Source organism: Canis aureus, chromosome 24, assembly GCF_053574225.1.
Source record: "Canis aureus isolate CA01 chromosome 24, VMU_Caureus_v.1.0, whole genome shotgun sequence".
Taxonomy (NCBI): domain Eukaryota; kingdom Metazoa; phylum Chordata; class Mammalia; order Carnivora; family Canidae; genus Canis; species Canis aureus.
In genome coordinates, this window is record NC_135634.1 from 26,158,735 (window position 1) to 26,171,596 (window position 12,862).

The window sequence follows — 12,862 nt, forward strand, 5'->3', positions numbered from 1 at the left end:
TTAAAGAGACATTAAAATTTGTCACTTAAAAAAATGTGCAGTCTTTGCAACTAAATTCTTCTCTGTAATGCCCATGAAGCCAGTAAGTTTATAATCTGTCAGAACTGAGTGTACTGTGTCAATACTCTACAATAGCAAGTAACAGTTTAGAAGTCAAGCATTGGCAATAAAATTATCTAGTTCCCAAACTGAATACCTAAATTAACCAAAAACAGTAGTTATCATAATTGTGCTTAATGGGATGCCTGGATAGCTCATTTGGTTAAGCACCTGTCTTCAGTTCAGGTCATGATCCCAGAGTTCAGGCTCCCTGTTCAGTGGGAAGTCTGCTTCTCCCTCTGCCTCTTACCCTGCTCATACTCTCTCTCTCTTTCAAAAATCTTCAAAAAAATCACTGTGCTTAATAGTGAGTGCATTTGAAAGACAAGCTTGCAATTATGAGATACAAAAAAATATTCTCTGAGTCACTAGATAATTTTCGACCAATCTCAGTGAACTAAGATTACTATTAGTTTATAGGCTATTTTCTATTGATTATATTTGCTTTGGCTAGATCATAAAAATGCAAATCTTTGTGGTAGAAACCATATTTATTCTTTTAATTTGTTTTAACCCATCTAATTATTTTATAGCCTTTGCTTTCTCAGTATCAGTGAATACTGATAGACTAAATGTGCTGTATACATGGAATGGCTTGCTTTTTTTTACTAGTTCAGCATCAACTAGGTGAGAAACACAGATCATTTGTGCTGATAAATTTTGAGAGGTTTTGCTATTACCTTTATTACAAAGTATGTGAAATCTGTCTTGGAGTAAGATACATGACCTCAAAGATTGTTAAGGATTGATTGGTTTAAGGACTGTGGCACATTTTCAATCTAAGAGTTTCAGTTTTAGAGTGCTCTAAGCATCTTTATAGTTGTTGTTAGAGACATCTATGAATATCAGTATTGTCAATTTCCTACTTTTAATATGATAATATTTTCTACTTTTAATATTGGCAACTTCCATATTCCCTGGAGTCCATGTCATGGAATGTGAACTTTATACATGAAAAGAAAATTTAACTGCCAATGTAATATTCAATCCTCTGAAGTGACTAGCAGGTTGAGTTATATCATGCTAAGAATAGATGAATAGATGAATAAATATATATATTTAAATGGGATGTATAGTGTGAAATATATACCTGTCTTTCTCTTAAAATCACAGCAATGTCAGTCATACAGAATGCTAACGTAGTTAACAACTTTCTTCTGTTAAATATGTTGGCTTACTTTTTCACATTTTCTTTCTAAAATTTCCATGGTCTTCTGTAAGATCCTGGGAATTCATAAGCCCATTGTATTAATATTTTAGGGATAAGTAGATATTTTAAAGCATTTATACTTCGAAATTAAGGTAAATGTTATTAGAATATATGCATAGAATAAGAGTTAATTATAGAATAAGATAAGTAGTCATACAATCTTTTAAACACAGCAACTGGGAGTTGGTTGGTTCTGCAGGTGAGTAACTGACATGAAGAAAAATGTGGAAAGGTTAGAGATAAAGATCCTTGGCTTTCTTGCTTCTACCGTTTCTTCTGGAATCTATTTTAAGTAGTAAAAAAAAGTTCTAGATCCCCACAATAGTTAAGCTTCAATTCTAATGTTTGGGGAAGAAAGAAGTATGTCATATACATGCTAAGGTATAGGGTTTCCTAAAAATTCATATGCTATGGAACCATAAATTTCAATGATTGCGATACATAACACTAAGAAAAATTGCAATAAACTGCATACAAAAGTTACAAACTTTCCAATGTGGTCATTTCAAAGCATTTATGTATGTTTTGTATGAATGTCTGTATTAGAATTCCAACTTGCATGTGGGTAATTAGTGATATGTACACATTTGAATTTTCTCACAATGAATAGTTTTTCGTTGGTTTAATGTGTAATATTAGGGTTTGACCTAGGGCTTATTCAAACAACTACTACCTTGAGATGCTAATTGCAATGTAATTTTCCAGTTTTAAACAATCTTCATTGTTCAAGTGTTCATTCAAGGGGATGCATTCCTTTAAACATTTTGGTTTCAGCCATACAAATACTATCATTGTTGCCATATGAATCACAACCATCAGAGTATTTCCTTAGTATAGTAATACAATAATAAACATATATACCTCAGCAAAGTATAATACTTTTAAGGTAGGGATTTTTACCATACCAATGTTCCTGCTGACAAATTGTCTTGTGGCTAGTATTTTTACATTCCAAGTCTCAGGTATAAAAGAGACATTTTTTAACATTCTCAAATATGAAAATGAGAAATATCTGTGAATTTCTTTTGGGGGAATAAGTCCATTACATTTCTGTTTGCTCCTGGCAAGAATTCACTTAATTGAAACAATGATGGAGAACTTTTGAAATAAGATGTGTAAAGTACAGAAAAATGTATTCAAGTATTTCAGAGACATATTGAGACAATATAGTTTATCATAACTTCAAACCACCCAGCTTATCCTCAGGGAACACAAACACACATCTTGCTCTAATTTATCTTTAGTACAAGAATACATTTTCATGGTTTTGATTCATACACACCAAGTGACGTAGACTTTGTCCAACTTTTGGGCTCACAGTCCTCAAAATAAGTAAAGAGTAACAATTTCTTCCATTTGTGACATTTTCATTTAATACTGAACATGATTTTTTTCCCTAGTAGTATTTTAATTTTTTATAAAGGAGAACAGTTTGCTCCTTCACTAGCAAAAAATGCTGACTAATTCTTTTTTCAAAAGTTATTTTTAAAAACTATAATTGGATGGACCAAAATTCAGTAACATTGAGAAACTTTTAACTTTAAATGGCAGTTCTTGCTTTTAGTTCGAGAATGATTAAAGTTCAGAAAATAATACCATATGATTCAAAGACTGGCTTATTTTTTCCTCTTAAATCTGAGTTGTTTTCTTAATGTTTAAACCTTTCTCTGTCAATCATTTGGCACATTGAGTTTCCATTTAGCAAATCTGACCAATAATTAAACTTACTAAAACGCATTCTAGAGCTTTTTAAAAATACAACAATAATGACAAAAATAATGCAAAATTTGCAAAACTGAAAAAGAATCGGAGTCTGGTTTAATTTCACCAAGAACTCTATCATATATTTGTATTTAATCACACTGCATGGAATGAGCCATTGCAGTTAAAATAATTCCATTGGGGTTGCTGATAAATTTTAAGTAAAAATTTTATTTAAAATTATTCACAACCAGTGAATGGCACAGATATTGAAATCACTAATTCAGAAATATAAAAACAATCCATCCTTACTTTATAGAAACGACTTATTTATATAGGTTAGAATTAAAATATTCCCTTGTTACATTGGGAGCTAAGAGTTTGAACCCATATAACTTTGATGGGAAAACTTTTATTAAAAAAATCTTTCATAAATCCAGTTTTGTTTTAATTAAATTCATTTTTATCAAAATGTATATACTATAATCCCATTGAATTTTAAAGTCTCATTCTAAGCTAAAATATAAAAATCGTACTGAACTTTGTTCAGTTATATCAAAACATTAAACATAATTACGTACAGACAATTAAGCAGCTATTAAAAATCTAACAAAACAAGGGTGCTGGCTTGCATTTTGCAGTGTTTGGCAATAATTCAAAATATGCAGCTTTAACACTTATTTAAAAACAATGCTGTTGTTTTCAGTACTTCCATCTTCGTTCGTAGAGATATAAAGTTAACAAAGTAGATTTTGTGTATAATAGGATCTCTTAAACCATTTGTTTTAAATTTCCGAAGAGGGAAATTTTGTATTCTAAACAATTAAATTTAGTTTGTAAATACTAAAATTTTTTAATTTTAATTTTAATTTTTTTGGTAGTACATAAGTTTTAATTCTATAATTTGAATTTTTTGGAATTACATAAGTTTATTCATAGTATTTGTATGTACAATCCTTTATTACTGAGTTTTCTACTGAATTAATTTATTATTTTTCTATTTTGTAGCTACAGCATAAGAAAATATTTTAAAACCTCAAGCTACTGATTTTTAAAATCTTCAACATTTCCACTTTTCTCCATTTATAAAGTTAATTGTGCAAATTTTACTTTTGTAAGATTTAATGTTATTGAACTGAAAACCAAAGATTTTCAAAGTAGTCTTCACATGTACTATTATGTGATATTATATAACAACACAAACACGTTGGCAATAATATTTCCACTTACATGATATACTATGAAAGGACAGATAATCTTAAATTAATAGGAAATAGAATCCTCATAATACATATTTTTGTATTCAGTAAAAGATTCTTAATCTACCTTGTGACTCTGCATAGCAAATCATAGTACCTTCCGATACACCATTTTAATATGATGGTCATCATTTGTATGCCACACACACACACACACACACTCACACACACACACACACACACACACCTATGGCAAAGAAACTTTCTTTTGAATTGATCATTTGCACTTGCATGCCCCTAGAGGCTTAATCTTGTTGCTGATGAATATCCTCATGTCTAAGAATTTTATAGATAACCCAGTAGAAAATATTAAAAATCAAAAAGGCTAATGGGAAACAGGCTCGAGAGATGGTGTCAATCTTCTTGGCTCTGTCGATAAAAACCTTCCTCATTTCATCAGGGCTTTTCGGCATTACCTGGACAGGATGATTTGGGCCCTTTGGGGTCACACCATCTTTTGCTTGCAGACAGGGTCCCATTCCATAGGCTGTGAAGCTGAATCGACTTTCCCTTACCTCATCATCCTAAGAAAAACATGAGAAAATACTTTAGTCATAGAATAGATCATGTATTTCAGAATCATAACTTAAACTTTATCGTGATAAATGTTACCATTATTGTATTGGAAAGGTAACTGAAGCATATAAAGATTGAGTTGCTTTTTTTTCCCCCCATTGAAGTTTTACTGATTTATCCTGCTCTATCATATTAATGTGTCCATTAAGAAATCTGAAGCTCTCAAATAATATGTTTTGTTGGAAAAGCAGAACATTTTGGTATTGTCTACATATTGCTAGAACATCAAAATAAATTCAACGAGAAAAAGAATCTATTGGGATATTTTATATTTTCATAGACTAGGTTTTTTATGTGTTTAAATGTATAAATATATGTTGTCAGAGGGGAAAATATCAAGATCATTGACTGGATTTTTCTTTTTCATAACAGCAAATTTTAATGTTTATTTCCTATGATTTTAATGTTACTTAATTGGAAAATACAGTCTAGCTCAAGAACACTGCCTGGTTTTTGTTATCCTCACTTAATAATACTCTGTTTTACAGTAACCCATTTGAAAGACTATAAGGTAGTCACACATTCTAGTTTACATGCAATTACTTTTCAGGTACACTGATTGAGTTGAAATTATGAATGAAATTCAGCAGGAATTTATTTCAAGTTAAAGAAAATTGTTTAACCTATTATGTTCTGAAAAGGTATTGTTACTTTTCTCTTAAAAGTTGTAAATTAAAGAATCCTCCAGATATGCATTATATGTACATGAAAAGAAAACCAAAATTTAAAAGAAAAATCATTTAATAAAAATATGATAAATGAAATGTGCTCATTATAGGAAAATATGGTATTTAGAAATTTATGAAATTCATTAATGAGCAATTTAATTTAATGCACTTATTTAGAATGTAACAGTAGATGATTGCCAATTAATTGGATTTTTTTGTTCCTAAAACTGAGAGTTTAAAAGATGACATTTTATAAAGTTGTTACAGCTCTCCTTTATGTAAGTATTTTTAATGGTAATATAGGAGACAAAAGGAATTGACTCAAACTCTTGAAAAATAATTCTGGGTCTGTGAAAGTAGAGGCTCAATAAACAGTATATTGCAAAATATGAAAATGAGAAATGGAAATTAAAATGGGTTCTAAACATGAAAAGATGATCAAAGTTGATGTAATAATGTGTAAAATAGTTTTTTGGGGGAATTATAGAGTAAGGCAATTTCACATGACACACAAAAACAAATAACTATTGGAAAATACCTTACCTGCATAAGCAATTGAATTTTGAGGAAACAAGTCTGAAATAAAAGCTGATGATCCTAATTACATAACTACTATTGTAATCTTATAAAAGTTAGAAATTGATTTTTCAGTACTCTTTAATAAGGATGTTGATTTATACTGGCAATTTTTTTATCTACCATGGAAATTTTAAAGCTAAATTATTATTTGCCTTGAATTTTCCATTCTTAGGGAAAAGTGTATATACAAGAAATTAAAGTTTTTATGTAAGTGCTAAAGTAGCATCCTTATGGTTTAGAAAATCATGCTGGTGCTTATATTCCAGAAAGAACGTGTAGTTTGTTTGGATAATTTGTATAATTTTTGTGTGTAAATCAGCTGAATGCTAAAGTACAAAATAATTTCTTAACTTATATAGACCCATGTGTTGAAAAAAATCCGTCTCAAAATGTAAAAAAAGTAATTTCTCAGTGAACATTTACAATGAAGGCTGCTTGTTAGTTGAGGTAATGAATAGATAAATTACAAAAATACTAGAATTTTAGGATTCTAGCTGCTGTGTTTAATAAAGTAGAATCTACTTTGTTTTTCCCTCTGGTTTTACTAAGAAACAATTGACATATATCACTGTGTAAGTGTAAAGTATACAGCATGATGGTTTGATTTACAAATATGGTGAAATGATTATCACAATAGGTTTAGTTAATACCTATCATCTCACATAGATACAAGAAAAAAGGAAAAAAATCTCTTGTGATGAAAACTCTTAGGAACTACTCTCCTCCCAACTTTTCTGTAGATCATGTACCAGTCATAGCTCTAGAGGTCATATACGTTATAGTCCTAGTACTTATCCTATAACTGGACGTTTCTTCGTTTCTTTTTTTTTAACCCCCTACCCCCACTGACTACCTTTCTAACTCTTCTGAAGAACTTATTTTCAAACTTTTGGAGACACATCCCCTCCCCGCCCCCGCCGTTGCTCATCTCAAAAAAATCTTTTTAAGATTTAAGATATTCAGTGATCACCTACACTATTTTCAACTGCATCTTTCCACAGAACTGCGAGTAGAGGGTTAACATCAGGTCCGGGCTGATGAATGGCTGCTGATCCTTTCAGCATCATTTCCTTGAAAACAATAGTTAAGCTAAATGGGGAACGTGGAATTTTCTACATTTACTGCACAGGGGTTGCTGTGTGGGGCCTGAAGGCCTCTGGCCTACGTGACCAGAATGTATACAAGCTTGGTAAGAAATCAAGGCTGTGGCTTTTCTGTGTCAGTGTGATAATATGTGCCTTGACGTTTGTCCCTGGCAGTGCAACTCCTGGCACCTGTGGATGAGGGTAAAAGCAGCTGTGCTCTTCAGCCAATGCCCTGCCTCCTGATGAGATGAAGATGCTGTGTCTGATGTGTCGGCTGTCTCACATGCTCCTGCAGGACTGAGCAAATTTTACAATAGGTTAAAGCCTGTGTCGAGGGTTTGATTGACGATTATAACCCTGAATTTCAGTGGTGGTGACAGAAGTTGGCTGGGCTTTCCAATCGTTTCAGACTCAGTATGGCCCAAAGTTCTGGGAGGAAGTTTGAAGAGAGTGTGATCCTGATTCACCCCTGGGTTTGAGGTAGCTAGAGCGCTGCAGAAAATAACTGGGATAAATCTTACGATTGTAATGTGAATGACACAGAATTCTCCCTGGTTGTGTTGGCAGATGGGTGATTAATGAAATAAAACTGAAGGAGACCGGGGTAACAGAACTGAAGGGAAAGTGGCTCAGAATACAATTAATTTCTTATATCCTATTTAGTTGATTGTCTGTGAAACTGAAACCACTTGGCAGAAAGAGAAATTAGAGCAAGTAAAGCAAGCAGCTTCATGCCTGTTCTTGAAGTCCACTTGGTACTTGGAAGGATGTTGCATGAAAGTCCACTTGTGATGTGGAAGGACATTGCATTTAATCCTGATAGTACTTCTTTGCAACCCCAAGCAAGCAACACTGGAAAAGACTGAGTATCCTGCATCCCTGTCCAATAGAAATGTAATAATGTAGGATGGCTCAGTGGTTGAGCATCCGCCTTTGACTCAGGGTTCTGGGATCAAGTCCTATATCAGGCTCCCCGGAGAGAGCCTGCTTCTCCCTCTGCCTATGTCTCTGCCTCCCTCTCTGTGTCTCTCATGAATAAATAAATAAAATCTTTAAAAATTTATATATAAAAGAAATCTAATGTGAACCACAGATGAAAGCCACCTGTATAATTCTCAGTTTAAATTTTAGCTACATTTTAACAAGTTAAAAGAAACAAGTGAAGTTAATTTTACTATTATATTTTCTTTTTTAACTTACTATGTCCTAAATATGATTTATACATTAGTCAAAGTAACAATTAAAGAGATAATTTACATCCTAAGTCTTTGAAATCAGTATATATTTTTAATACGTCTCAGTTCACACTCTACGTTTCTAGTGCTCAATAGCCACATTTGGCTTATGTCTACCATTTTGGATAAAGCAATTTTAACAGAAAGAAGCTGGTGCTCTTTACTGTGAAGTACCAGACAATAACTGGGGAATCTATGCCTTCTAGCACCCTTAGGTTAGTGGACATAGGAATGAAAAACATGAAAACAATGTTGTCTGTGAATGCTAACTTCTAATTTGCTGCAGTTCCTGGCAGGCATGTAATCAGTGACACTTTTGGAGTGGGGAAGGCCTAGGATGGTATGAATCTGCGCTGAGGAACCAGCTGCCTGCTTCTCTCACTGCTGTGAAATTGAACAGCCCTTTGGAAGAAGTAGCTATGTTAAGGGTAGTAGCAAACCTGGGCTGGCCACATGATCAATAAAAATAAGCCTACCCAAACCACATTCTCTGATTCAACTCTGGTAGACAGGACAATTAGGGGAGTCCCCCAGGGCATGGGTTTCCCATGTGGCTCTCCTTTTGGAAAGGCAGGAGGTTAGATGCGATTCACAGGGACACTTTTATAGTTGCCATGCTGGGTTTCACTGATGGGAAAACTATCTGGGCTATTTAGAAGAAAGATCATGGCCAGAGGTAAATCTATTAGCTCTCTTTAGGTAGCTTTTAAGACACAGAATGAATATTAACAGGAGTCCTATGAAAGATTTCCTGGCACATTATTGCCAGCTGAAAGGAAGGAAATCTTGCAGTTCCGGCAGCTGCTTCCCTTAAGGAACCCTGTTAAATCTGCTGCTTTCATCTCAGAAGTTAAATCAATGATGCTGATAGGGAATGGAAACAAAAGGCACTGATATGGACTGCTGAATTTACTCCATCCATTAAGGCATTTGAAACAAAGAAGACTGGCTTGAAGGCCAGGCTCTCCTTGCCCAGTCCTGAATTTGGTATCAGTGGATGGTACCTCCTTCGGCTCAATGCAATTTGGAAAGGACATGACACGTGATGAAGTATCTTGTCCTTTCTGGATTGAACTTGATCTTGGCTGTCATTTCTTAGCCTAGTTGTAATTGGATGGATGTACTAAAACAAGAAGCCCTAAGAATGGCCTAAACCTTCCTCTATGGGAACTATCAAACAGTACAAGACCCCAGGAAGGTAAATGAAACTCTTAGTTCTGATTAAGAATATAGTGGAAGCAGGGGTGCTAGTCCTTCATTAATTTTCTCTAGTCTAGCTCTATCTGGCCTGTGATAATGCCAAATGGGGCCTTCAGTCTGATCGCTGACCACCTGGGGTCACTAAAGAAGTCACCGACCAGCTTCTACCATGATAAATGGTAAAACCCAAAGAGTTTCAAGAGAAAGGAGGCTGGTATGCTGTTTTTGTTTTGTTGTTGTTGTTGTTGTTTGTTTGTTTTTTTAAGATTTTAAGTTCTCTTTACATGGCCAACGTGTGGCTCAAACTTACAACCCCAAGATGAAGAGTGGCATGTTCCACCCACTGAACTAGTCAGGCACCCCAAGGCTGGTATGCTTTGACAGACTTGAACAGGGCTTCCCTTTTAAGGTCGATAAAAAGGAAAAAGTCTGACACTGTGTGTCTTCAAATGGGGTAGACCCAATTAACAAAACCTGAGTTCTCCAGGATATTATCACAAGCTGGTTGGAAATAGTTTGGTCCAGGCCACTGTCAAAAGAAAGTTAGTGATAAATGGTACTCTGCTCTCTGAGCAGAAAGTCAAGAGAGAGTTTGGAAACTAGTGACCCATGTGACTAGGTGAAGGAGGCTAACTAATCCAGCTGAAATTCAGGGCTCAGCCCCATCAGTCAGTTTCTGGAAACAATCTGGATAAAGCACTAGAAACAATTTACAAATGATAAAGGACAAACTGTTATGTCTTCTGCATCCCATTGTAAGAAAAATTACTGTAGCACTATTTGAAATTTGGCAGATACATCTTTATTTCTGTTGGCCCTCTTGCATAAAGTGACTAGAAGACAGACTGAACAGGGTAAGCTATGAGAGGTCTGAGGCAGGCAATAACCCATGGAGCCTCTCTGAGGCCTTACATTCATCCACTCTATGGAAATCTGCTATTAAAACCCATGTAGGGATCCCTGGGTGGCGCAGCGGTTTGGCACCTGCCTTTGGCCCAGGGCGCGATCCTGGAGACCCAGGATTGAATCCCACGTCGGGCTCCTGGTGCATGGAGCCTGCTTCTCCCTCTGCCTGTCTCTCTTTCTCTCCCTCTCTCTGTGACTATCATAAATAATAAATAAAAATTAAAAAAAAAACATGTAGACTGGAATTTCTGCAAAAGGCTCAATAATGGTACCTTAAGATTGCTACCAGGATTCTAGACAGGAAAACTCTGGATACTCTGAGTAGATATAATCTATTTGAATGATGACTACTGACATTCTCCTGGGCTCTGGTAGAAACAGTCCCCAAACTGAAGGAAACTGGGGGCATCTTAGGTATATTTAGGCTTCAAATATCTAAATATTATGATGGGTAATACCAAAAAGGTATTTCAATCGAAGTAAAAATTATATCATTTAGGAACAAGCTAAGGGGAATTACTTATGAATTACTTCAGGTGAAGTAAATAATACCCATGAGAAGGTGGCCTATATGACAGTGGACTGGAGATTCCATGTGAGCCACTCAGAGTGGTACAGACCTCCTGATTCTCTTCTCACTGAGACAAAGAAGGTCACCTGGCCCACCGAATGAAACGTATATGGAAGGTCAGGACTCCTACCATATCTGCAATCAAATAAAAAATTGTAGTTGAAGAAAGCAAGGTAAGTCTACAAAATAGGCTAACTTGAAAACCAATATGCATGGCAGTATCAGAAGAACTGGTTCTCGCTCTGGGAGCAATATCTGGATATTCAAAGACCCCTGGCCCTAGCCAATGGCATTGCCTTGTGGTCAGGCAAATGGGCCAGTTTAAATGGACAACTAAGAACAACAACCGGGTGGGTGATGAAATTCCTTATAAACATTCCAGGGTAGAATTAAATTAGGTCAAGTAATCCCTGCCTAGTCACTGACTCAGAAGGGGACTAGAATGCCAAAGCAGATGTCTTGGACTGGCCGTGGATGCAGCCATGGTGGTGTCCAAGCCATGCAGCAATGGACAAAACCATGACACATTTCTCTGTTGTGCAATACAGCCACTGGTGTAGTGAGAGCTTGACCTGAATATTAATGAAAGAATATATTGCTTGAAAATTGCCTCCGAGCTAAATCTCCTGAGGACGAGTATTAACACATAGCTGGCAAATGGAATCCTAAAGTCTTTGATTATGGTTCCTGGAGGATTCAATGGATTTTGGCAGATATAAGACAGTCTATCTTGGGCTTTGTTTGTACTGTAACAAGCCAAAGCTGAAAATACTGTTAATGGCTCGGAACAAAGCATTTTTTATATCAGTTTGGGCTCCTGGAACAGATCTGATTGGACAAAGGAATACATTTAAACATGACCAGTGTATAAAATGGCCCAAGAGAACAACATAGCAAAGGCATTTAAATAGAAGTTGAAATGAGCAATTGAAACACTTACTATTAATGACAGGGTGACAAGGACATAAAGAGCTGGCTGGTTCCCTGGATGAGTGTGCAGATCATGTGGGTATGAGTTACAGTGATGAGGAATTCCTTCAATAAGTTTCTAGTTTCTGGTGGTTCAACTAGTTTCTAGTTTCTGGGTCAGGAGCAATGCTGGGATACAGTTCTGTTCTTTCTGCCTCACAGGTACTTTTGTGTTATAATGGTTCTGATGCAATATATCAGATACATATTATATGCTTGATATAATGGTTCTGGGTTCATGATTGCATTTTCTAGCTCTAGGAATCATTGCTTCTTATGATACTATATCTCTTTCTTTAACTAGGAAGACATCTGTGTTCTCTGTGGGTGAGGGGACAAAGCATCTTGTGCACTTGAGTCCTGTGAAGCCTCCCAATTAGTGGAAGATTGGGAACTTTCTCTGCTGTTTCTCCTGCCTTTTATCCTTCTGTAAAGTTAAGTAAATGACATATGAACTGAAAGCTTATTTCTGTCTTGTAAGCATGATTGCTTCCTCAAACCTGTAATCAGAGCTATAGTGCTATAATGAACAAAGCTACTTGACATTTGGATGTTGGTTTTAATAGAAAATATGACACATTTGAACAATTTAAACTTAATTGTCTTTATGTATCATTTGTCCCCTGTACAATTTGGCAACAGCTTGTAAGATTGCCATCATTCTATGTTTATGCAATAATGAGAGGCTAGGGGAAGGCATTGTTTCTCATACAAGTCTAACACCTGTCTTGGAATCACTGGGAGGGGTTGTGAGATCCAGTTTTCCGGATGGGCAATTGTGGAAGTTTGTACTCCTTAGCCTTT

At 35.3% G+C, this 12,862-nt stretch overlaps 1 protein-coding gene across 8 annotated transcripts in view; it reads right to left on the minus strand.

The window, feature by feature from the left end:
• The window catches only part of GLRA3 (glycine receptor alpha 3), a 207,084-nt gene that overhangs the window by 28,127 nt on the left and 166,095 nt on the right, over positions 1 to 12,862 (minus strand). For 3 of the 8 annotated variants that reach the window (XM_077868603.1, XM_077868606.1, XM_077868604.1), the window contains one exon: positions 4,005 to 4,793. In XM_077868603.1, the coding sequence (XP_077724729.1) occupies positions 4,515 to 4,793 (279 nt within the window). In that variant the 3' untranslated portion in view covers positions 4,005 to 4,514. Of the gene's footprint in view, positions 1 to 4,003; positions 4,794 to 12,862 lie in introns of those variants that run through there. The other 5 variants (XM_077868609.1, XM_077868608.1, XM_077868601.1 and 2 more) reach the window with 3 other exon arrangements.